General features: G+C 47.3%; 1 protein-coding gene across 4 annotated transcripts in view; it reads left to right on the forward strand.

Moving 5' to 3' along the window:
• Positions 1-23,608, forward strand: part of EPRS (glutamyl-prolyl-tRNA synthetase) — a 216,568-nt gene that overhangs the window by 173,401 nt on the left and 19,559 nt on the right. For all 4 annotated transcript variants that reach the window (XM_030196016.1, XM_030196017.1, XM_030196018.1 and 1 more), the window contains 5 exons: positions 13,423-13,578; positions 14,627-14,824; positions 16,516-16,689; positions 19,756-19,916; positions 23,449-23,527. In XM_030196016.1, coding sequence (XP_030051876.1) covers positions 13,423-13,578; positions 14,627-14,824; positions 16,516-16,689; positions 19,756-19,916; positions 23,449-23,527 — 768 coding nt within the window. The remainder of the gene's footprint in view (positions 1-13,422; positions 13,579-14,626; positions 14,825-16,515; positions 16,690-19,755; positions 19,917-23,448; positions 23,528-23,608) is intronic.

A 23,608-nucleotide genomic window follows, 5' to 3' on the forward strand; every position in this document is an offset into this window, starting at 1 on the left:
CCAACCTTCCTTTCCCACTTTCTGTAATAATGCAACATGAGTCAGAGCTATTGGAATCAAAACCTGGCCACAGCTCTCTTGAGAATATGCACACCTGAGCCACTACATGGGTACAGCCCCAATCCTGGGACTTCCCAATCTTCAGGTCCTTTTCCATCTTGAGTGAGAGTCAAAGCTGGCCTCTAACCCAGCATGACTGATCTTCAGCTGCACTGGAACCTTTGCACTGTTTCCAGGTTTCTCCCCCAGTCCCTTCTCTAGACCCCTCCACCGTCCCAAAAGAGTTCAAGGGGTGAAACATCTGTCAGTCTGGTGATTGTCAACTGATGTTGCACAAGTGGCTTTACTGGATGAGCTTCCATCTCGAGTTCACCTTGGAGGTAATTCTCTATAGCTGCCTAAAGTTAGGCACTGAGATGATGTGCAGAACTGCCATTATAGGATACTAGTGTAAGTCTGCAGTTACATAGTAACATAGTAAATGATGGCAGATAAAGACCTGTATGGTCTATCTAGTTTGCCCAAGAAGATAAACTCAAATGAGTTTGATAAAATATATTTCTCCGAGGACAAGCAGGCTGCTTGTTCTCACGACTGGGGTGACGTCCGCGGCAGCCCCCACCAACCGGAAAAAAGCTTCGCGGGACGGTCGGCACGCAGGGCACGCCCACCGCGCATGCGCGGCCGTCTTCCCGCCCGTGCGCGACCGCTCCCGCCAGTTCCTTTGTTTCCGCGTCTGGAGAGAGTCGTGCTTTGAACCGCTCTCTCTTTTTCAGCCGCCGGATTTTCGATCGCGTTTACGCGATCGCGCTATTTCTTAGTTTTTTGGTCTAGTTACCGCCCGGCTTCTTTTTTCAAAAAAAAAGAAAAAAGAAACCCTGCGCGTGTGGAGCACGCGCTCCCTTTTTCCCTCGCTTCCAGCGGGGACGCCGCGTTGCGGCCTAGTGGCCGCTCGGTCGTTTTCTTTTTCGTGGTGTGATTTCAGCCACCATTGACGACTTTGACTTCGCCGACGCGATTTTTCCGTCGATGTCCTCGAAGGTCCCGAGTGGATTTAAAAAGTGTGGTCGCTGCGGCCGGCCGATCTCGCAGACCGACACCCACGCTTGATGCCTCCAGTGCCTCGGGCCGGAGCACAATATCAAGTCGTGTTCTCTGTGTCTCGGTCTCCGGAAACGGACTCAGGTTGCGAGGCAAGTTCTGCGGGACCGTCTTTTTGGAACTTGCGCCGGCCCCTCGACGTCGACCTCGAAGGCATCGGTATCGATGCCCGAGACATCGGCACCGATGGCAGCGACCCCAGGAGAACAGGTCCCGTCGGCCTGCCGGTCCTCCGGTGAGAGTGGGGGTGAGAGGCCGCGTGGGCAGTCGGCCCCGGTCACTCCCTCAGCTCGTGGGCCACAGGACCGAACCCTGTCTGACCCGGTATCTCGAGACCGAGGGGGATCGACCTCCTCCTCCTCCATGCCCTCCGGCGCCGGTGACGGGCATCGCAAGAAAGATAAGAAGCGTCGTCACCGGTCGCCCTCGGCGCATCCGGATATCGGAGAGGAGGCGACGCCGAAGCGTCATCGTCGGGAGGAGAGGTCTCCGTCGGTTGTGGAGGTACCGACGCATCGGGGTTCCGGCACCTCGGTGCCGTCTCCTGGCTCCCAGCAGCTTCTGGCGCCGACACCCCTACCGACCCCACCGCCTTTCCCGGCAGCGGGCCTGGACGAGTGCCTCAGAGCCATCCTTCCGGGGATCCTGGAAGGGCTGATGCGCGGCGCCGATGACTGTGGCGCCGGGGCCGTCGACACCGCCGCCGCTTGCGGTGCCGGTCTCGACCGCCACGCAAGTGGAGTCCCCGTCGACGTCGATGGAGGGAGCTCCGTCCCCGCCGGCGCGGGAGTCCACCGCTCGACGACACCGAGACCCTGGTGCCTCGACGTCGAGCCGGGCCCGGTTCAGGACTCAGCTACATGAGCTTATGTCCGACACCGAGGATGAGGACTCGTGGGGGGAAGAGGAGGACCCTAGATATTTCTCCTCAGAGGAGTCTACGGGCCTTCCCTCGGACCCCACGCCTTCACCGGAGAGGAAGCTCTCACCTCCTGAGAGTCTCTCCTTTGCCTCCTTTGTGCGGGATATGTCTATCAGCATTCCCTTTCCCGTGGTCTCTGTGGAAGAGCCGAGGGCCGAGATGCTCGAGGTCCTCGACTATCCATCACCACCTAGAGAGTCCTCCACGGTACCGCTGCACAATGTCCTCAAGGAGACACTGCTTCGGAACTGGGTGCGACCTTTAACTAACCCCACCATTCCCAAGAAAGCAGAGTCCCAGTACAGGATCCACTCTGACCCAGAGTTAATGCGGCCCCAATTGCCCCATGACTCGGCGGTCGTGGATTCTGCTCTCAAGAGGGCACGGAGTTCGAGGGATACCGCCTCGGTGCCCCCGGGGCGGGAGTCTCGCACTCTGGACTCATTTGGGAGGAAGGCCTACCAATCCTCCATGCTCGTGACCCGCATCCAATCATACCTGCTCTATATGAGCATTCACATGCGGACCTATGTGCAACAACTGACGGACCTGGTCGAGAAGCTCCCGCCGGAGCAGTCCAGGCCTTATCAGGAGGTGGTCAGGCAGCTGAAGGCGTGCAGAAAGTTCCTGTCCAGGGGTATCTATGACACCTGTGACGTGGCATCTCGTGCTGCGGCCCAAGGTATAGTGATGCGCAGGCTCTCATGGCTGCGTGCCTCTGACCTGGACAACCGCACCCAGCAGAGACTGGCCGACGTCCCTTGCCGGGGGGATAACATTTTTGGTGAGAAGGTCGAGCAGATGGTGGACCAACTGCATCAGCGGGAAACCGCTCTCGACAAGCTCTCCCACCGGGCGCCTTCAGCATCCACCTCCACAGGTGGATGTTTTTCCCGGGCCCGGCAGGCTGCACCCTATTCTTTTGCGAAGCGTAGGTACAACCAGCCGGCCCGAAGGCCTCGTCAGGCACAGGGACAGCCCCAGCGCGCTCGTTCTCGTCAACAGCGTGCGCCTAAGCAGCCCCCGGTGCCTCCACAGCAGAAGCCGGGGACGGGCTTTTGACTGGATCCACGGGAACATAGCCGCCCTACAAGTGTCCGTACCGGACGATCTGCCGGTCGGAGGGAGGTTAAAATTTTTTCACCAAAGGTGGCCTCTCATAACCTCCGACCAGTGGGTTCTCCAAATAGTGCGGTGCGGATACGCCCTGAATTTGGCCTCCCTGCCTCCAAATTGTCCCCCGGGAGCTCAGTCTTTCAGCTCCCATCACAAGCAGGTACTTGCAGAGGAACTCTCCGCCCTTCTCAGCGCCAATGCGGTCGAGCCCGTACCACCCGGGCAGGAAGGGCAGGGATTCTATTCCAGGTACTTCCTTGTGGAAAAGAAAACAGGGGGGATGCGTCCCATCCTAGACCTGAGAGGCCTGAACAAATTCCTGGTCAAAGAAAAGTTCAGGATGCTTTCCTTGGGCACCCTTCTGCCAATGATTCAGAAAAACGATTGGCTATGTTCCCTGGATTTAAAGGACGCATATACTCACATACCGATACTGCCAGCTCACAGACAGTATCTCAGATTCCGCCTGGGCGCACGGCACTTTCAGTATTGTGTGCTGCCCTTTGGGCTCGCCTCTGCCCCACGAGTGTTTACCAAGTGCCTCGTGGTGGTAGCGGCCTACCTACGCAAGCTGGGAGTGCACGTGTTCCCATATCTCGACGATTGGCTGGTCAAGAACACCTCGGAGGCAGGAGCCCTCCGGTCCATGCAGTGCACTATTCAACTTCTGGAGCTGCTGGGGTTTGTGATAAATTACCCAAAGTCCCATCTCCAGCCATCCCAGTCTCTGGAATTCATAGGAGCGCTGCTGAATACCCAGACGGCTCAGGCCTACCTTCCCGAAGCGCGGGCCACCAATCTCCTGGCCCTGGCTTCGCAGACCAGAGCGTCTCAGCAGGTCACAGCTCGGCAGATGTTGAGACTTCTGGGTCATATGGCCTCCACAGTTCATGTGACTCCCATGGCTCGTCTTCACATGAGATCTGCTCAATGGACCCTAGCTTCCCAGTGGTTCCAAGCCACCGGGAATCTAGAAGATGTCATCCGACTCTCCACCAGTTGCCGCACTTCACTGCTCTGGTGGACCATCCGGACCAATTTGACCCTGGGACGTCCATTCCAAATTCCGCAGCCCTCGAAAGTGCTGACGACGGATGCATCTCGCCTGGGGTGGGGAGCTCATGTCGATGGGCTTCACACCCAGGGTCTGTGGTCCCTCCAGGAAAAGGATCTACAGATCAACCTCCTGGAGCTCCGAGCGATCTGGAACGCACTGAAGGCTTTCAGAGATCGGCTGTCCTACCAAATTATCCAAATTCGGACAGACAATCAGGTTGCAATGTATTACGTCAACAAGCAGGGGGGCACCGGATCTCGCCCCCTGTGTCAGGAAGCCGTCGGGATGTGGCGTTGGGCGTGCCGGTTCGGCATGCTTCTCCAAGCCACGTACCTGGCAGGCGTAAACAACAGTCTGGCCGACAGACTGAGCAGAGTCATGCAACCGCACGAGTGGTCGCTCCATTCCAGAGTGGTACGCAAGATCTTCCGAGAGTGGGGCACCCCTCGGTGGATCTTTTCGCCTCTCAGACCAACCACAAGCTGCCTCTGTTCTGTTCCAGACTTCAGACACACGGCAGGCTAGCGTCAGATGCCTTTCTCCTTCATTGGGGGACCGGCCTCCTGTATGCTTATCCTCCCATACCTTTGGTGGGGAAGACCTTACTGAAGCTCAAGCAGGACCGCGGCACCATGATTCTGATAGCGCCCTTTTGGCCCCGTCAGATCTGGTTCCCTCTTCTGGAGTTGTCCTCAGAAGAACCGTGGAGATTGGAGTGTTTTCCGACTCTCATTTCGCAGAACGACGGAGCGTTGCTGCACCCCAACCTTCAATCCCTGGCTCTCACGGCCTGGATGTTGAGGGCGTAGACTTCGCTGCGTTGGGTCTGTCTGAGGGTGTCTCCCGGGTCTTGCTTGCCTCTAGGAAGGATTCCACTAAAAAGAGTTACTTTTTCAAGTGGAGGAGGTTTGTCGTTTGGTGTGAGAGCAAGGCCCTAGAACCTCGTTCTTGCCCTGCACAGAACCTGCTTGAATACCTTCTGCACTTATCAGAGTCTGGCCTCAAGACCAACTCAGTAAGGAATCACCTTAGTGCTATTAGTGCTTACCATTATCGTGTGGAAGGTAAAGCCATCTCTGGAGAGCCTTTAGTCGTTCGATTCATGAGAGGCTTGCTTTTGTCAAAGCCCCCTATCAAGCCTCCTACAGTGTCATGGGATCTCAACGTCGTCCTCACCCAGCTGATGAAACCTCCTTTTGAGCCACTGAATTCCTGCCATCTGAAGTACTTGACCTGGAAGGTCATTTTCTTGGTGGCAGTTACTTCAGCTCGTAGGGTCAGTGAGCTTCAAGCCCTGGTAGCTCATGCTCCGTATACCAAATTTCATCACAACAGAGTAGTGCTCCGCACCCACCCAAAGTTCCTGCCGAAGGTGGTGTCGGAGTTCCATCTTAACCAGTCAATTGTCTTGCCAACATTCTTCCCCAGGCCGCATACCCGCCCTGCTGAACGTCAGTTGCACACATTGGACTGCAAGAGAGCATTGGCCTTCTACTTGGAGCGGACACAGCCCCACAGACAGTCCGCCCAATTGTTTGTTTCTTTCGACCCTAACAGGCTAGGGGTCGCTGTCGGGAAACGCACCATCTCCAATTGGCTAGCAGATTGCATTTCCTTCACTTACGCCCAGGCTGGGCTGGCTCTTGAGGGTCATGTCACGGCTCATAGTGTCAGAGCCATGGCAGCGTCAGTGGCCCACTTGAAGTCAGCCACTATTGAAGAGATTTGCAAGGCTGCGACGTGGTCATCTGTCCACACATTCACATCACATTACTGCCTCCAGCAGGATACCCGACGCGACAGTCGGTTCGGGCAGTCGGTGCTGCAGAATCTGTTTGGGGTGTAAATCCAACTCCACCCTCCAGGACCCGAATTTATTCTGGTCAGGCTGCACTCTCAGTTAGTTGTTCTTCGTAGGTCAATTTCTGTTATGCCCTCGCCGTTGCGAGGTTCAATTGACCTGGGTTCTTGTTTGAGTGAGCCTGAGAGCTAGGGATACCCCAGTCGTGAGAACAAGCAGCCTGCTTGTCCTCGGAGAAAGTGAATGATACATACCTGTAGCAGGTGTTCTCCGAGGACAGCAGGCTGATTGTTCTCACCTACCCTCCCTCCTCCCCTTTGGAGTTGTGTGTTTCATCTTTTGCTAGTCATTCAACTGGCGGGAGCGGTCGCGCACGGGCGGGAAGACGGCCGCGCATGCGCGGTGGGCGTGCCCTGCGTGCCGACCGTCCCGCGAAGCTTTTTTCCGGTTGGTGGGGGCTGCCGCGGACGTCACCCCAGTCGTGAGAACAATCAGCCTGCTGTCCTCGGAGAACACCTGCTACAGGTATGTATCATTCACTATACCTGATCTTGATTTGTCCATGCCATTTTCAGGGCATAGACTGTAGACATCAGTCCGGCACTGTCCTTATTCTAACACTTCTGAAGTTATCATAAAAGCCCTTGAAAAGCTTCATTCCAACCCATCCAATTCTATCCAGCTACGATGAGGGCACAGACCATAGAAGTCTGCCCCGTACCGACTTTTCTTTCCAATTACCATTGTTGCCACCTAGTCTCCGCTAAGCTTCTTTGGATCAATTCCTTTAAAACAGGATTCCTATGTGTTTAACCCATGCATTTTTTAATTCCATTTTGGTTTTCATCTCCATCACCTGCTACGGAAGGGCATTCCAAATATTCACCACCCTCTCTACCCTCTCTGTAAAAAAAAAAATACTTCTTGACATTATTCCTGAGTTGGCCTCCCTTCAACCGCAATTCATGTCCTCTAGTTCTACCACCTTCCCGTTTCTGGACAAGGTTTGTTTTTGGATTATTCAAATATTTGAATGTATGTATCGTGCGTGTCACCCCTTTCCTCCAGGGTATACAAGTTCAGGTCATCGAGTCTCGTACATCTTGCTACACAAACCACATACCATTTTTTGTCACTCTCCTTTGAACCGCTTCCAGGCTTTTTACATCTTTAGCAAGATACAGCCTTCAAAACTGAACACAGTACTCCAAGTGGGACTGTGACGAAACAGGGGACTTATGTCTATTATATATTACTAGTAAAAAAAGGCCCGTTTCTGACACAAATGAAACGGGTGCTAGCAAGGTTTTCCTGGAAATGTGTATGTTTCATAGTGTGTGTGAGAGTGTCTGTGTGACAGAGTGAATGTGTGTGAGTGAGAGTGTGTCTGTTATAGAGTATGTGTGTGTGATATTGAGAGTGTGTGCGAGTGCGTATGTGAGCCACAGTGAGTGTGAGAGAGTGTTTCACACAGATACAGTGTTTGAGAGAGTGTATGTGTGAGAGAGTGTGTGTGTGAGACAGAGTGTGAGATAGTATGTGTGAGATAGTATGTGTACGATACACATACTGTCTATGAGATCAAGTGTATGAGATTGAGAGAGTGTTTGAGAGTGACTGTGTGACAGAGAGAGTGAATGTGATACAGTGTGAGACATAGCGTGTGTTTTAGACAGTGTGTGAGAGTGAGAGAGACAGTGACTGTGAGAGAGAGAGATTGTGTGTGTGACAGAGATACCTCCCCCCTACCTCTCTGTGTTGGCTAGACCTGTTCCCCCTGCCTCTTCCGCTGTGTGGTCGCTGGACCCCTCCCCCGTGCTGTGTGGTGTGTCTCCCGCCCTCCTCACAGGTCTCCCTCCACCCCTCCTCTCAGGTGTCTTGATCCGCCCTTCGACTTTGCTCTCAGGACCCCCTCCCCCCCCATCTGTGGTGTTGAAGACCCGTTGTGGACCTCATCCTCCCTATGCCCCCTCCCTCTCATGTTTATTTTCCCCCTTCGCTGTGGTGTGAGGACCCCCTCCCCTGTGGCCTGAGGACCCCTTCCACCTCTGTAGTCTGAGGTCCGACCTCTGCCGCCATGCCCCTGCCGAAGTCGCAACCGCTGACCTCTCTACCCCCCAACAGGGTGCCATCGCGCCTCCCCCCCCCCCCCCCCCCTCCAAAACCAGAAGGACTTCCATAAAGCAGTAGGAAAATAAGTGGCAACCGGTGCAGAGCTCAGTCAAACCCCCTTACCGGAGCTGCACCATCTAAAGCTGCAACGCGCCCACCTCGTCGCCAGAGAGAAGCCTCGCTCCACAACTTCAATAGCGGAGCGGGAGGGAACTGGCAGGCTCTGTTATAGAATGATGTAAAAGGAACATAGGTAGAGGGGTATTTAAAAACGTCACTGTTATTGGCTGATAAAAGAAATTGAGGCGGAGCAGGGGTTGAAGAAGCTGCGCTGTTATTGGCTGATGCGAGGACTGGGGAGTGGCCTAGAGTTGAAGAGGTCCGTTCTTATTGGCTATGTTTAGAGTGAGGAACGGAGCTGAGGGCGGGGAGTTGTCCGTTATTGACGGGTATAGGTGAAAGGTGTATGGCACAGAGTGCAGGGCGGGCTGTGGAAGATAACTGTCGGACAGGGTCGCGGAAGGGGGGTGCAGGGCGGAGGTTTTGAAAATGGAGGCAAGGGACAGCCAGGAAGTCGGTGGCAGGGCCGTGAGGGGACAGGGGATGTGGATGTTCGTCAGGTGGGGAGTTTGATGTGTTGATGTGGGGGGGGGGTCTGTGTTTGGCGGCTCCCTGACACTTGCTCCGGTGCAGTGACAGCTGATGTCCAGACAGGGAGAGGAGTAGGGAAACACAGACGTCAGTGCGTTGTAGTCTGTGTAGGAGATGACCTGAACGTTGTGAAGCTGACTGTGGGCGGGCACGACGTCACCGCGTTTTGACGCGAGGGCGGGGCACTTTAAAAGTGGTTATAGAGCTTCGAACTTACGAACCCTGAAGCCACAAAGTCTGCCTTAGAACGTTGAGAGTGCGTTTTATGTACAGATGGGGCGTGGCTGAGGGCGGTCCTATGAGTGAGGGTGAGTGTTCCTGATACCCTAGCCTACCAAGAGTCCTACCAAGAGTGCAGGAGTTCTGTGCTTTACTGCCACGGAGTGAGCTTCAGAACGTTCGCGGTGGGTTTTATTTATATAGATGATGCTGTATGACATCTTTTTTTTTTTTTTTTTATTGTTTTCCCTCAGTGCATTTCCCTTAAATAGCCAGCAGATGGTGTCTGTCCTGTACTTTAAAGCTGCAGCTGTTTTGCTGTCAGCGTATCTTCTACAGGAAGAGAGGAAAGCCTCTGAGGGGAAGTAACCTGCACTGCCATTGGCCAAATACTCTGTGTTAAATTGCTGGGCCCTGATTGGCTCTGAAGTGCAAGATCCAGCCAGAATGTGCTAGAATCCCCCAGTCTCAGAGTGGGAGTGTGGAGAATGGAGATATCTGCACTGAGACCCTGATTAAATCCTGTGAGCAATTATTTTTTTCCTGAAGTCCCCAGGAACTACTTAGGTAGTAAGAAAGTATTTAGTTAGTTTTAATGTTGATTCCTGTTATTTTTACCTGTTATTGTTTGCTGTTTACACCTTTTCATCATTCACTGTTCTACCTTTTCCTAATAATAAACCTATTAGTTCTGTTGTCCTGGACTGACTCAGAATCCTGGTAGTTTGTGTTCTTGCTCTGTGGGTGCCTTCTAGGAACTGCGGGACCCTTGAGATTGTGGCCCCAGTGTCCTTTGAAACCACCGGAGAATTAACTTGGCGGATGTGAGACCCGCCCAGAGGCAAGCAGAGCCCAGTGTGGTGGGTGGAGGGTGCCAGTGTATACGTACGAGCACAGGTGCAGGTGGGCCTGGGCAGTGCTGGGTTTGGACCCTTTAGGTCACTGCAAGGTTAGCCCCAGTTGGGTGGGTAGGCATTTTGTGATAGGGGCCTCACCAACAGCTTGTACAGGGGCATTAAACAACATCTTTCTTTTACTGGTTATACCCCTCTCTATGCAGCCTAGCATCATTCTGGCCATGGCCACCACCTTGACACATTGTTTAGTCACCTTGAGATCCTCAAGACACCATCACCCCAAGGTCCCTCTCTTGAGCAAGCTTACCAATTTCGCCCCTCTTATCTGGTATGTCTCTCTTGGGTTTTTACATGCCAAGTGCATCGCTCTGCACTTCGCATTAAATTTTAACTGCCAGACACTTGACCATTCTTCCAATGTTTGGAGATTCCTTCTCATGGTTTCTACACCCTCCATGTCATCCGCAGAAAGGCAAACCTTTCCTTCTAACCCTCCAGCAATGTCTCACAAATATATTAAACAGAATCGACCCCAGCACCGATCCCTGAGGCACTCCACTGCTCACTTTCATTTCCTTCGAGCAGATTCCATTTACCACCACCCTTTGTCTCCGGTTGGTCAACCAGTTTCCACTCCATTTCACCACTTTGGATCCTAAGTTCAGTCCTCTCAGCTTATTCATGAGTCTTCTGTGAGGGACCATATCAGTGGCTTTGCTGAAATCCAAGTAGATTACATCTAGCACATGTCCTTTGTCCAGTTCTTTGGTCACCCAGTCAAAGAGGCCAATGAGATTAGTTTGGCATGATTTTCCTTTGGTAAAGCCATGTTATGTTGCCTCTAATCCTGTAACCTGTTGGCTTCTAGAAAGTTAACTATCGTTTCCTTCAGCAGCGACACCATTATTTTTCCTACCACTGACGTGAGGCTTACCTGCCTGTTGTTTCCCCACTTCTTCCTTGTCCCCGCTTTTGTGAAGAGGGACCACAATCTTCTCGTTTCAAGTCTCGAGGAGCTTCTCCCATCTCTAAAGATCTATTAAATCCTTAAGAGGCCCTGCTAGGACTTCTCTGAGCTCCCTCAGTATCCTGGGATGTATCCCATCCGGCCCCATAGCTTTGTCCACTACCAGATTTTCAAGCTTCTTAGAAATTCTTTCTTCTATGAACGACACAGTATCCACTCCTTTACAGGATATACCCTCAGCAGCCAACCGCTGTCCTCCAGGATTTTCTTCTGTGAACACAGAAGAGCAGTATTTGTTTAGCACTTTTGGCTTTGTGGAGAGCGATAAAGATAAAGCATTCTCAGCATATTTCAGTCTTACAATTCCATTCCTATCTTTTCTCCTTTCTCCAGTATATCTGAAAAAGGTCTTGTCATCTCTTTTTACATCTTTAGCCATTTTTTTCTTCCTCCTGCACTTTCGCTAGCCATATTTCCCTTTTTGCTTCTTTGAATTTAATTCAGTAATCTTTTCCGTGATCCTCCTGTTTCGTTCTTCTGTGTTTCTTGAACGAAGCCTCTTTTGACCTTATTTTTTCAGCCACTTGTTTGGAGAACTGTATATGCTTCCTGTTTCTCTTGTTTACTTTTCTTGTGTAAAGGTCAGTTGCCATACTTTATAGTAGCTTTCAGCTTGGACAACTGTGCTTCCACTTCACCTGTGCCTACCCATGCCATCAGCTGCTCCTTCAGGTATTCCCCCATTTTACCAAATTCATCACGTTTGAAATCCAGTACTTTGAATTTTGCGTGGCTGCACCCTGTTTTCACTCTTATATCAAACCATATCATGTGATGATCACTATTGCGTAGGTGGGCACCCACCTGTACGTTGGGGAAACACTGCCTCCATTTGTGAGCACTAGCTCCAGCGTCGACCCTTCCCTTGTGTGTTCTGGCACCAATTGAGAAAGGCACTTTGACAGGCATACGCTCCTAACTTAAGGTGTAAGCACTTAACACCAGCCAAATACTCATGCCTAACTATATAAGCATTTACGCGTGAAAATGCTAGTATTCTATAACCAACATGTGTAAGTGCCTGACATGCCCCTGACCAGTCTATTCCCTTCCCAGGTACATGCCTCTCTTGGAGTTGCATGCTCTGGAATTTGAGCGCTCAACTTATAAAATATCGACTAAGGACAGTTATGAGCGTAACTGCGAATTAGCACCACTGAACACTACTTATAACCAATAATTGCTTTTTGAGGCTAATTATCATGTAATTAATCTATTGGGTTATGCACACACACATTTTCATGGTAGTTGGAAATGTGGGTGCACAAGTTTCTAGAATTTGGGGGCATATTTTTTTAATGCCCCACTAGCTCAGGTTTTCTGTCCCTTTTCGCGCAATTAGAAACCACAAAGCAATTCATCTACCAGTTGCACCTCCCTGGATTAGCAGCTATGAATGCGGCACATGGCCGCCTCCTGTCACATTCATAGCAGATTGCCAATCCCTCCCCTGTCCAGTCAACTAACTCAGGATTCAAAATGGTCCCCACCCTCCTTGCCATTTATTTTTCAAACACTGCTCTCTCAAGTCTGCCATGTTTGGTGGGGAATTTCCTGTCCTTGCACAGGAGATGGATTCTTGAAGCAGGAGATGTCCACTCAGTGTAGGAGACCTTGCAAGTCTGTGAGAGGAAGTTTCAGATACTTGTAGTTCTCTGTTAGAGGGGACCCCTGGAAATACAATTATTCACGTCTGATTTTAAATTGCAAACACTGTTGCTTTCCAATTATTTGTGTTTGGTTGACCACAGAAGGCTTGATATTTGATTCATAATGTCTGTAATGGCTACTGTTCCATTTTTGTCCTGTATATTTTAAATGCTTGGTCTCAGTATAGAAATACAGCTGTTATGTAAGCTGATCAAGTATCCAAAGCTATTAACTGCTTCTTCCGGCAGAAATACATTTTACAAAAAGCTGAGGGAAGGTGAGAAATGAATACACAATATAGCTTGTGTTCATTCTACTTGTTTAAATATGCAGGTAAAACTGATGTGAGAGTACCAGTTGCTGGTTTCCAGGAGAACGAAGGGCTGTGGTGGTCTCATGTTCCCTGTCTACATTTCCTTTTGTTCATCGGAGGCTAAGGCAGTATTCAAAATGAAACCTTTTTAGTGCTTTGTGTAAAGTCACACAGGAGGGCAGAGAGGGAGGGAAGGAGGGTCTTCCTGTGCAGTCACCTAGACTTTTATAAGAATCTTGTCTTTAACTTTTAAAAGTCTGTTAGAAGGGGGGAAATGGGCAGGAGAAACACATTTAATTTAATCTGAATTTCAAGTCTTCTGCAGCATCAGGGAGTTCAGAAAATGCCACAAATGCTTCAGTTAAATTAGAGGGAAAAATGATAACTGCCACATTTTAGCTGATTTTCAGAATTCTGCTATCTTATACTAGATAGGGAGTATAAGTTCTTGTCAAACAAGAAGAAATAGGGTTTTATTCTTTTGTACACTGCCTGGTTGATTACATTTTTTATTAAAGGCATGTGAAAGAAACCAGAGCATGGCTTATGAAATGCCCACTTACAAAGGCTTCAAATATGCAACCATTTTGTACCAGGTTCTGCAGATTCTGGATCTTTATGCCCGTGTGTATGAAGAGCTCCTGGCCATCCCTGTTGTGAAAGGAAGGAAAACAGAAAAGGAAAAGTTTGCTGGTGGTGACTATACCACCACAGTGGAAGCATTTATATCTGCCAGTGGAAGAGCCATCCAGGTAGGATGTGAAAGCTGGCCACATTTGTGAGCCGGATAGAAGCATTTCCCAGGCCCGCTGGTCATTGTAATCAGAGAACAATCCAGAAAACCCTAGAAACTTGGGTGCTGTGCATTCAATGCCTCAGTAATAGAGCAGAGATTCCCAGACCTGTCCTGGGGAATCCCAGCCAGTCAGGTTTTCAGGATATCCACAATAAATATTTATGAGATCAGTTTGCATACACTTCCTCCTTGGAATGCAAATCCAATGCATATTCATTGTGGATATCTTGAAAACCTGACTGGCTGGGGTTCCCCCAAGACAGGATTAGGAGCCCCTGCAGTAGAACTTCTGTAAATCAAATTACAGCTGGAACAAGTCACTGACTTTCTTCTTCAGGATTATGTTCTCTTTGTTCAGGGTTTTTTTTTTCTTTTGGGAGGGGGGTGAAGAATGCTTGGGTACAACACAGTTGCTTTTCATGTCTTCATTGGTAACTGCAGGTAAATTGTACAGGGGGATATTTCCCTGTGCTAGTGTGGTTTACAGTGTAAGATGCCTATCTACTAAAAGCTTTCTCACGCGTATGGCAGAGGTTCTCATTCCAGTCCTTGACACACCTAGTAGGTCAGGTTTTCAGGATACCCACAGTGATTATGCATGAGGTAGAGATGCATACAATGGAGGTAGTGCATGCAAATGTCTCTTATGAATCTTCTTTGCGGATATCCTGAAAACCAGTTCTTTGCGGATATCCTGACTGGCTGGGTGTGTCCCGAGGAGTGGGATGAGAACCCCTGGTAGTATATGTATTCTAAATTTTGTACCTGAGGCAACAGAAGATGAAGTCCAAAGTCAGTAGGAGAGGCAGGATTTGAACTGTGACCTCTCTGGTTCTCAACCTGCTGCTCTAACCACTCCTTCACATTGGAAGCTTCATGTTCATGTTTTTATACTGGATCAAAAATGTGGACAACTTTAAAAAATATGCTGTTCAAAGCCTCCTGCCTCACCCAAGCGTAGCTATATTGAATATTTTGAGTGATAATTTCTGTATGTATTCCAGGGGGCAACCTCACATCATCTGGGGCAAAACTTTTCGAAGATGTTTGAGATTGTCTTTGAAGACCCCAAGACACCAGGGGAAAAAGAGTTTGCATATCAGAACTCCTGGGGCCTGACAACACGGACCATTGGAGTAATGACCATGGTCCATGGCGATAACATGGGACTGGTCTTACCACCGAGAGTAGCCTGTGTTCAGGTGTGTATATGGATATGTTATTGTGATAGTGCAACCTTGCTGCTGGCAGGGTTGTGACCTTGTGGACAGAGGAAGCATGCAGCAGTGATATATTGCCAGAGCACATCTGTACTGAGCCTTCATTCAAAACATTTTAAACTTAACAAAACCTAATTGTTTAAATTATCTCTTGGTTGATCATCTTCCCTTTTGGTTTGGTAGTTTCACCACCCCTCTTCCTTCCCGTCTTTCTCCCTCAGCTCCTTTTCTTTACCTTTTCTTTTTCTCCTTTTGATTATTGTAACTTCTTTTCTTACATTTTGAATTTAAATTTTGTTGTGAACCACCTTATGGCACTACATGTATTTTGGCGGCACATCAAGCCTTCTCAAATGAATGAAAACTCCTGGGCTACAAGCTCAGTACGTTGCTTTGCCACTAACTTGTTAACGGGCACAGGAAGAGAAGTGAACACAGCTTTTGCTGGGTACCAACAAGAATTGCACTTATCCCTTCTCTTTATCCTATATGAAAGCTTTCTTGCAACCCAGGCACATGAAAATGGCTGTTTGCATTCGCCTGTGCTGGATGCCTTCTGCTTGAAAAATGTGCTGGGTAGCTGCTAGGGAGCACATACCACACAGATGAAAATTATGGTCTCCAGACCATGTTAGTTGTGCAGATTGTGTTTCCCTTGTCAGACTCTTTGGTATAATACTCTCAAAATAAAACATCCCTTAATCTGGGCACTCTATCACTTAGACTCGGAAGCACTTATTGCTCAGCTTGGAATCATTTAAACTTCTGGCTTTTCTCCCTGTAAGACAGATATACATTTGTTTTCACTACCCTTTCTTCATGTCTATAAGCTTTAATAACACAACAGCAAAACTGGAACTGATTTGGGGGGGGGGGGGGGGGGGGGGGGAAAGAAGGTAACATGAATGTTCTTGAATTGTGTGCCCTGCATGCTTGGTGAAAGGGGTGTCCCTCTCAGGGCCCATCTATTGCAGCATGGAGGTTCTAAAACAGTGACGTTGATAGGTGATGCTTAATAATGAATTGGGTTTTGTGTTATTTAATAGAAAAGTGATGGACTGACCACTTGCACATTACCTGTTCTACTTGATAATTAAGTAAAAAATGTTTCCATGTTTGGGGATCCACTTGAAGTCAGTTCTGTGAAGTCAGCATTTTTACACTACAGTTTTGGAGTTAGAAGGTTTTTTTTTGGAGCCTGTGAAGATTAAACAGCCCGTTGATTTCTTTCCACCCACGCTGTTTTTCAACGTTGTTTTTGGGTGGTTGGTTGGGCTTTCTGCTGAGGCTTTTTTCCCCTTTTCTTCAAAAGGAAATATTGAACTTTACAGCTAAAATAATCTGCAATGCACTTCACAGAACCATAGTCTTACATATAGAAAAATACTTTGGTGCCAATATATGAGAGAAATATTAGAGGTTATACAGTAGTGATACTCTCTCAAATCTTTTTTTGTGATATTCATATATTTAATAGAAAAGTGACATTTGATGGGAGCATTTTTCCTGGTCCATAATGATGCCATATTGATAACAGGTGGTGATGTGGGGCGTCCTAAGAATTTCACTGGCTAGAAAGATCCCCTAAATCCCCTTTCCATCACCTGGGTGTTTCCTGGCTCTTTGACATTTCACGTCCCCGGCTCTTCTGCACATTTCTGTCTGTGTTGCAGGTTGTCATCATTCCCTGCGGTATTACAACTTCACTTTCTGAAGAGGACAGAGAGGCTCTGCTGAACAAATGTTCTCAATACCTGCAGCGCCTGCTGAACGTGAGCATCAGGGCACGTGCTGACGTGAGAGACAATTACTCGCCAGGCTGGAAGTTTAACCATTGGGAACTTAAGGTCAGATCCTTTAGCCATATCTGTACCTCCACCCATAAATCTATAACTCTAGCTGTGATTTGATATGAGTTTTTTTGTTTCCTTCATATCTATAAATCTGGTCTGTGGATTATAAAACAGATTTAACGATAGCTTTTTAAAGCCCTCCGTGGTGGGCACTAAAATGTTAATCTTTTTTTTTTTTTTACTGAATGCACTTCCTGTTTAGAGACTTCATAGGCTGTAAGTGTGAAATAAAACCATGAAAACCAGCTGAAGTTGCTGCTGTTCATGTCCGAAATGGCACTTTATGGAGGGCTCATTAAGATTGTCTGAGCCTCATAACTTTCTGAGGGATGTGAAAGCTACCCTGGATGTACATTTTATTGGTTTGGATAGAGTGCAGTCTGCACGTACAGAGGGGAGTGAGCCTTGAACTCATTCATACTTTTGCTAATTCAGCTACACTGCTGCTCTAAAAATAAAAACAAAAGCTGGTGCAATAAAAATCTTTTCTTTTATTTGGTAACTTCTCCCATTTTACTGCCGAGGAAGAATTTAATTCATAACAGCCATTGCTTTGGCATCTTGCACTAAACAAATTACAAATAAAATTCACAGCTTTACCAAAGTCTTGCTTACCTTTCAGGCTGTGTAGGCAACAGCCTGAGTGGGCCTCGGCCCACCCAGTTAGGGCTCAGGCCCACCCAACAGTAGCACACATTTAGCTTGGCCAGACTTCCCCTTGATGGTAACAAAAACACTTCTCTCCACAATAGTTTTCAGCACATGCTTGCTGCAGACTGCCAAGGTGCAGATAAACATTTTTCCACCAGCTGAGATATTTTTTTGATGTTGGGGGGAGAACACTTGGTGCCCACCCAAAATCTGCTGTCTGGCTACGCCCCTGGTAGGCAAGAACTATTCGGTTTGATTTCTGATAGTTTTCTCTTACTTTTCAGGTAACAAAGTTCATTTGATTCTACTAAAATCAGTGGGAGGAAGCCATGCATTTTAGGGCTGTACCGAATATTCGTATTTGTATTCGATTCGGCCCTGAATACGTTATTTGTATTCGGCCAAATAGTGATTTAAATACAAATATTCCAGGGCTCTACTGTGCTAAATCCTACCAAAATAAACACTTGATCTCTGATTTCACTTGCTACTTTTATTTGTTAAAGCTCAATGCCTATTATTCGTATTCGGACGAATAAAATATTTCATTATTTGTGTTTAGCCGAATAGTAAAATATGCTGTTTGGTGCAGCTCTAATATTGTCAACTATCACTGGGGTTTTCTATTTAAGTTCTATAGAAATTACTGGCTGGCATTAGCAACATAGACAACAGTACCCCAAGGTGCTGAGAAAGGCATGAAGACCCCTTAGCATTGACACAGGAGTACAAGAGTGGAGGAGTAGTCTAGTGATTAGAGCACTGGGCTTGACATCTAGGGGTGCTTGGTTCAGATCCCTGCTGTTCCTTGTGATTAGATTGTGAGCCCTCCAGGGAGAGGGAAATTCTCAATGTACCTGAATGGAACACACCTTGAGCTATTGTTGGAAAGGTATGATAAGTAATGCAGCATAAACAATGGCGTGAACAGCCCAAGGCACCAAAAGAAGGGTAAAGGGCACCCATCATTGGTATGAAGACCCCAAAGCTCAGGAGGTGGGGAAATAGCACTTGCAATGTCAGCAATAAGAAAGACATTAAAACCACAATTCAAAGAGCATAAAACAAGAGCAAGAACAGAGGCATAAGAGATTAATCATTCCGTGCTCCTTAGAGTATTTAAGTCACTCTTGGCATAAGAGGAGTAGGATATTGAGTGAAGAGGAAGGCAGGAAATAAAGTGGCGCTGAATCAAGAGAGCAGCAGGAGCAGACTAGCAGCAGCAAGGGTAGCCCAGGAGAGCAAAAGAGCACCCCAGGAACTGAATGGGGCAGTAAGAGGAGTGGTATGAACACAGCAATATACTAGATCAGGAGAGGTGCAGGGATGGAGGAGAGGGCCAGGCATTGACGGTAGCAGCAGCAAGGCTTTAAGATCCCAAGGCAACCAGAGAGGAGCCATGGGTAGAGTGGGAAGAGTAGGCCAGACAGCAACAGTAGCACAACACAGCTAGTTACTAAGGTCAAAAAGCATTGGTTCACTTGCACCGTTGAATTTGGATTTTTTTTTTTTTGTGACACCCTCATTTGTTTTGGAACCACCCTGAAAATGTCTGTTTTGTGAACCATTTCCCAATTAAATCAATCCAAATACACATCCCCTAGTTGTAACAAAAAATTTTGCCCTTGAATTTGTCAGAATTGGGGGGCAGAGTGTAAGCTTTAGATGGTAAAAGATGGGAGGAGGTGTCTGCTGGATGATGGATTAAGAATGGCATCTCAGGATGAGAAGAAGATTGCACAAATTTTACTTGGATAAGGAGTGATTATCCTGCAGATAGTCACATTTCTATGGCTACTGACTGGGATAGATCCTTAGCAGTGTAGACTGAAGTACATGGTCAGATTAAATGACCAAACTGCTGTTTATGTACATTCTTGGTATCTTATTTGTGCAGTTTTCTCTTCAGAGTCAATATGGCTGTTAGCTGCACATTCAAGAAATTTTAAAGGCATCTGAGCTTTCTTCAGACTGCAGTACTAGCAGCATTTTGTTTCATAGTTCATTTGGCACTTTTTTTTGCTATGAGTTTCATTGTTGAGGTGGTGGGTTTGGGACCTTTTTTAAAATGTTTCTAAAGCTCATCCTATGAATCCACTCCCACCATTACGTAGTCAAGTGAATATGGGTGCTGCTGTGCTTATAAGTGGTAGAATCCTATGTGCTGATACATGTCAAGTATGAAGACTTTGAAAGAGGGATTCTTAAACTTTGTCATGGGAGTCCAAAGTAATGGAAAAGAACTTGAAAGTAAGTTTCTTCTGGATACCTAGTTGCTAAGACTGTATTTCATTGTTCTTTTGTAAAAGAAGTAGACAGTGTAAGTGGGTGCATTTAATATATTTTGCAGTAGTGGAAGAAGGTCAAAGGCATAAGAACTTAATTTGCTTTCTCTCCTCCTCTCTATAGGGTGTTCCAATCAGGCTGGAGGTGGGCCCCCGAGACATGAAAAATAGTCAGTTTGTGGCTGTCAGACGAGATACTGGAGAAAAGTTGACCATTGCTGAAAATGAGGCAGAAGATAAACTGAGAGACCTTTTGGAGGGAATCCATTCAAATCTTTACAACAGGTCAGACCATGGTGTCGGGTTCTACTTTTATACCCTAATGTATTGGGTATTGAGTACTGGGTAACATACTAAGAAGTGGATAACTGAGGCTGTCTGATGAGGCAGGTAACTAAACAGGATGTCAATCCCAGGGTTGGCTAATGCATCCCCACACCGGAGAGACTGCCAACCCTCTATGTTGCTGCTGTAGCAGCAGCGAGAGCACTTCTGGCTTTTACCTGGCTATCATATCTTTGAAGGGGGGTTCCTGCTCTTGTAGTCATCCCTAATACTGGACTGAGACATCTGTTGACCTGGCAATGAGCCTACTGGATGATATTGCAAGGATCAAAACACATGAAGTCCATACATACTAATAGAAATGCATCAATACACTCCCTTCTGAACTTCTCTTACCCGTATTGTCACCACACTTCAAACTCCACCCACAGATAAAATGTTATACCCTATGTTCTTTTGAATCTGATCTATCGCCTTATCTTTTCCCCACTATAACCTCAAATGGTTTCCATGCCCTAATGAATTTTGACTTGACTATGTCTTCCTATAACTCCTCACAATGTAACCCATAATCGTACTGTAACACTGTATTTCCATCCTTCACAAAGTATTGTAAGCCACACTGAACCCGCAAATAGGTGGGAAAATGTGGGATACAAATGCAATAAATAAAATAAATAAGTAAAATAAAATATATGAAATGGTTCTAGATCACTGGACATGTGTGACCTGATTTGATTGTAAGCCAGTATTGGACCTTTAGTATAATATATCTGTAATATTTTAATAACAAAACTTGGTGAGGCAGCTTCTTTGGAGGAATCTGTTGTTGATCCAAAGAAAGTTTCTAGTTCACAACTTATGTGGCGTGTCAATAATTAATGCAGCAAATGTATAAAGGGAGGAAAATAACTCAGATATGCTCTAATATGCCAATTTCCATTATACATCTGAAACCCCCCCCCCCCCCCACCAATTTTCTGTGCAGAAATGCAACAATGGAAAGCTTAATTTTCAACCTCATCACAAATATTAATCAGTGAAGGCAATCAGAGCTTAGTTTTCTGCATTGTTAATACCTAATTATACATTCAAACTCATTGCTGGTAATAAATACTTGGCTGTGTGTATGGTTTATAAATCTGTCAGCCTAGTATATCAACATTCCAACTCACTGCAAATAATCAGTACTTTGCCTTCTGTGTGAATTGTAGGCATATCAGCTTTTAAGCACCATACAGACTTGGTAACAGGTAACTCAGTCTTTGACTTTAGACATATCCGCTTTTTAAGCACATCTGACAAACAAACAAACCCAGCTTTTAACCACCATTCAGACTCATTGTAGCTAATTGATTTTTAGTGTTTTCGTTGAGCACTTATTGCATATAATCAATATTTTACTTTCAACTTCTAATTGCTTCTGTCATGATCTTCTAAAAACAACACCCCAAATATACCTTAGTAGACCTTAGATGCTTTTAAAGTCACTGTGCTTTTAATAGACTTAGAGGAAGATGCATTAAACTTAACGGGCCAGCAATGTGGGTTTTTTTGACCGGATCCAGCAAGTTTAGCGAACACTTTATCCAGAGGAAGATGTACAAAGGGGTTCTGTGGGCTGTTTCCGGTTCGAGGCAGCAGACAGTAGGAATGTAGGAGTAGCCTAGTGGTTAGTACAGCAGACTTTGATCCTGGGGAACAGAGTTCGATTCCCACTGTAGCTTCTTGTGACTCTGGGCAAGTCACTTAATCCTCAATTGCCCCAGGTACAAATAAGTACCTGTGTATACTATGTAAACCACTTTGAATATAGTTGCAAAAACCACAAAAAGGCGGTATATCTAGTCCCATTCCCTTTCCCTAATGCATTTAAATGAGCTGATCAGTATTCAAATGTGCATTCTGAGGGATGCACAGAAAGGCCCACCAACCTTTATCAAGAGAGATTTTATGGGAGGTCTGGAGCAGCTGTAACATGACAGTGGCTTCTTGACAGATCAGTCTGCTCTGTTTGCACATAGGTTTCATCCACCTTTGCATTGGATTTCAATTTTTGTTTTTTAAATCACTTGGCCCCAGGTACTGGGCAGAAAGATCTGATCCCCTGCTAGTGCTCGAGGGGCCCTTCTCTACAGCTCCAAATGAGTCTTGTCCGTCAAGCTTCTCTCCTCTGCAGCCTCATGCAGTAACCCAAAACTTCAGTACAGACTGCGCCACCAGGACTCTGGATCCCTCACCAGAGCTGCACTGCCTGGATTTAGGACCCATCTCCCACCGCTGGGCTCTGGATCTCTGGCTGGTCCCGCACCACCAGGTCTGGAGATCCTGAGCAACGACTGCTAGAGCTCTGAACTCTCCTGACATGGAACCTATCTGGTCACCCTGGGCTGGCCCAACTCTCCTGGACTGACACACTAAAGCAGTGTACCTTTTGTCGCCATCCCAGGGGAGTGTGGGAGCTTGAGGGGGCACTAGGCCACAGGGCCTTGCTTTTGGAGGGGGGTCTAGTGGATCCCCAGGACATGGTGACAGCCCAGGCTGCCTGACTCTGATGGGGGGAACAGAGCCTTAACCCTAATTCCAGCTGAGGATTTAGCGTAGGGTTAAGGAGCTATTCTGCCCCTACAATCAGAGCGCTGTTCTCTGATCATAGGAGCAGAATACAAGCAGAGCTCATTTCAATCTAATTTAAATAAGCTCTGTGCTATTGCTTCGCTGGGGTGCTGTTTGCCCGATGACAATGGGGGCGCAGGTAGATGCGGGTATTAGTCCGGCGCTAGTGGCCTCTAGCGCCCACATTTACCTTTGATCATTGGGGCCTAAGCTCACTCTGTGTCCCTGACCCACCTCCTAAAAAATACTGCACAGTTAGTTTTGCAATTTGCATGTACTAATGTAAAATGTTTACTGTGTCCTGTGTTCGTCCATTTTACCCATGTTAAGTATCCATTAGCACGGCACTTAACGTTTATAGTTTAAGATTTACTATACTTCCTTTTCTGATAAAAGGTCTAGGCAGTTTATACACTTAATGCAGTTTAGTGACAGAATGGATCATTTTTTTTCAAGGCAAGTAGTAAGGTTTGGATAAATTCCTGGATGATAGGTCCTTCAGCAATTATTAGCCCAGTATTTAACATCTTCTGGGAGTGCGTAACGAGGCATGGATCTTCCCATCGGCATCTGGAGGGGTGCATTCAAGTGACCTGGACTACTGTTCTGAGTTAGCATGGCACCACTTATATAAGAATGGTTTCTAAATGGGCCAGATGGTGAATCTGCTAAAACCTTAAGATCCAGGGTTTCTTTTAAAGCTGCAATTTCTCGGAAAAGCTATGTTACCAACCTTGTTTGTACTGAAAGGTGTAAGCTACTACTGAAAAAGGTATGAGCAAATCAAAATAAATATGTGTATTCTCAGTAAGTACAAGAACAGAACAAGACATTAGCCTTTCCTAGGAAAGGACACCGCTAACCTCATGGAATTGTCTTTAGTTACTAAAAGGGTTACTTTTCTTTCTTTCATTAGAGCCTTACAAGACCTTAAGCGCTGCATGGTTTCAACTGACACAATGGAGGAGTTTCAAATGGCACTTGATTCTGGCAAGGTAAGCAGAGGAGCCAGCCACCAGCACTTCATAGGATATCGAGGGGGTCTTCTTGAGGTCTGCTTTTCTCAAGACACATTT

The sequence above is a fragment of the Microcaecilia unicolor genome, chromosome 3 (assembly GCF_901765095.1).
Source record: "Microcaecilia unicolor chromosome 3, aMicUni1.1, whole genome shotgun sequence".
In the NCBI taxonomy this organism is placed as follows: Eukaryota; Metazoa; Chordata; class Amphibia; order Gymnophiona; family Siphonopidae; genus Microcaecilia; species Microcaecilia unicolor.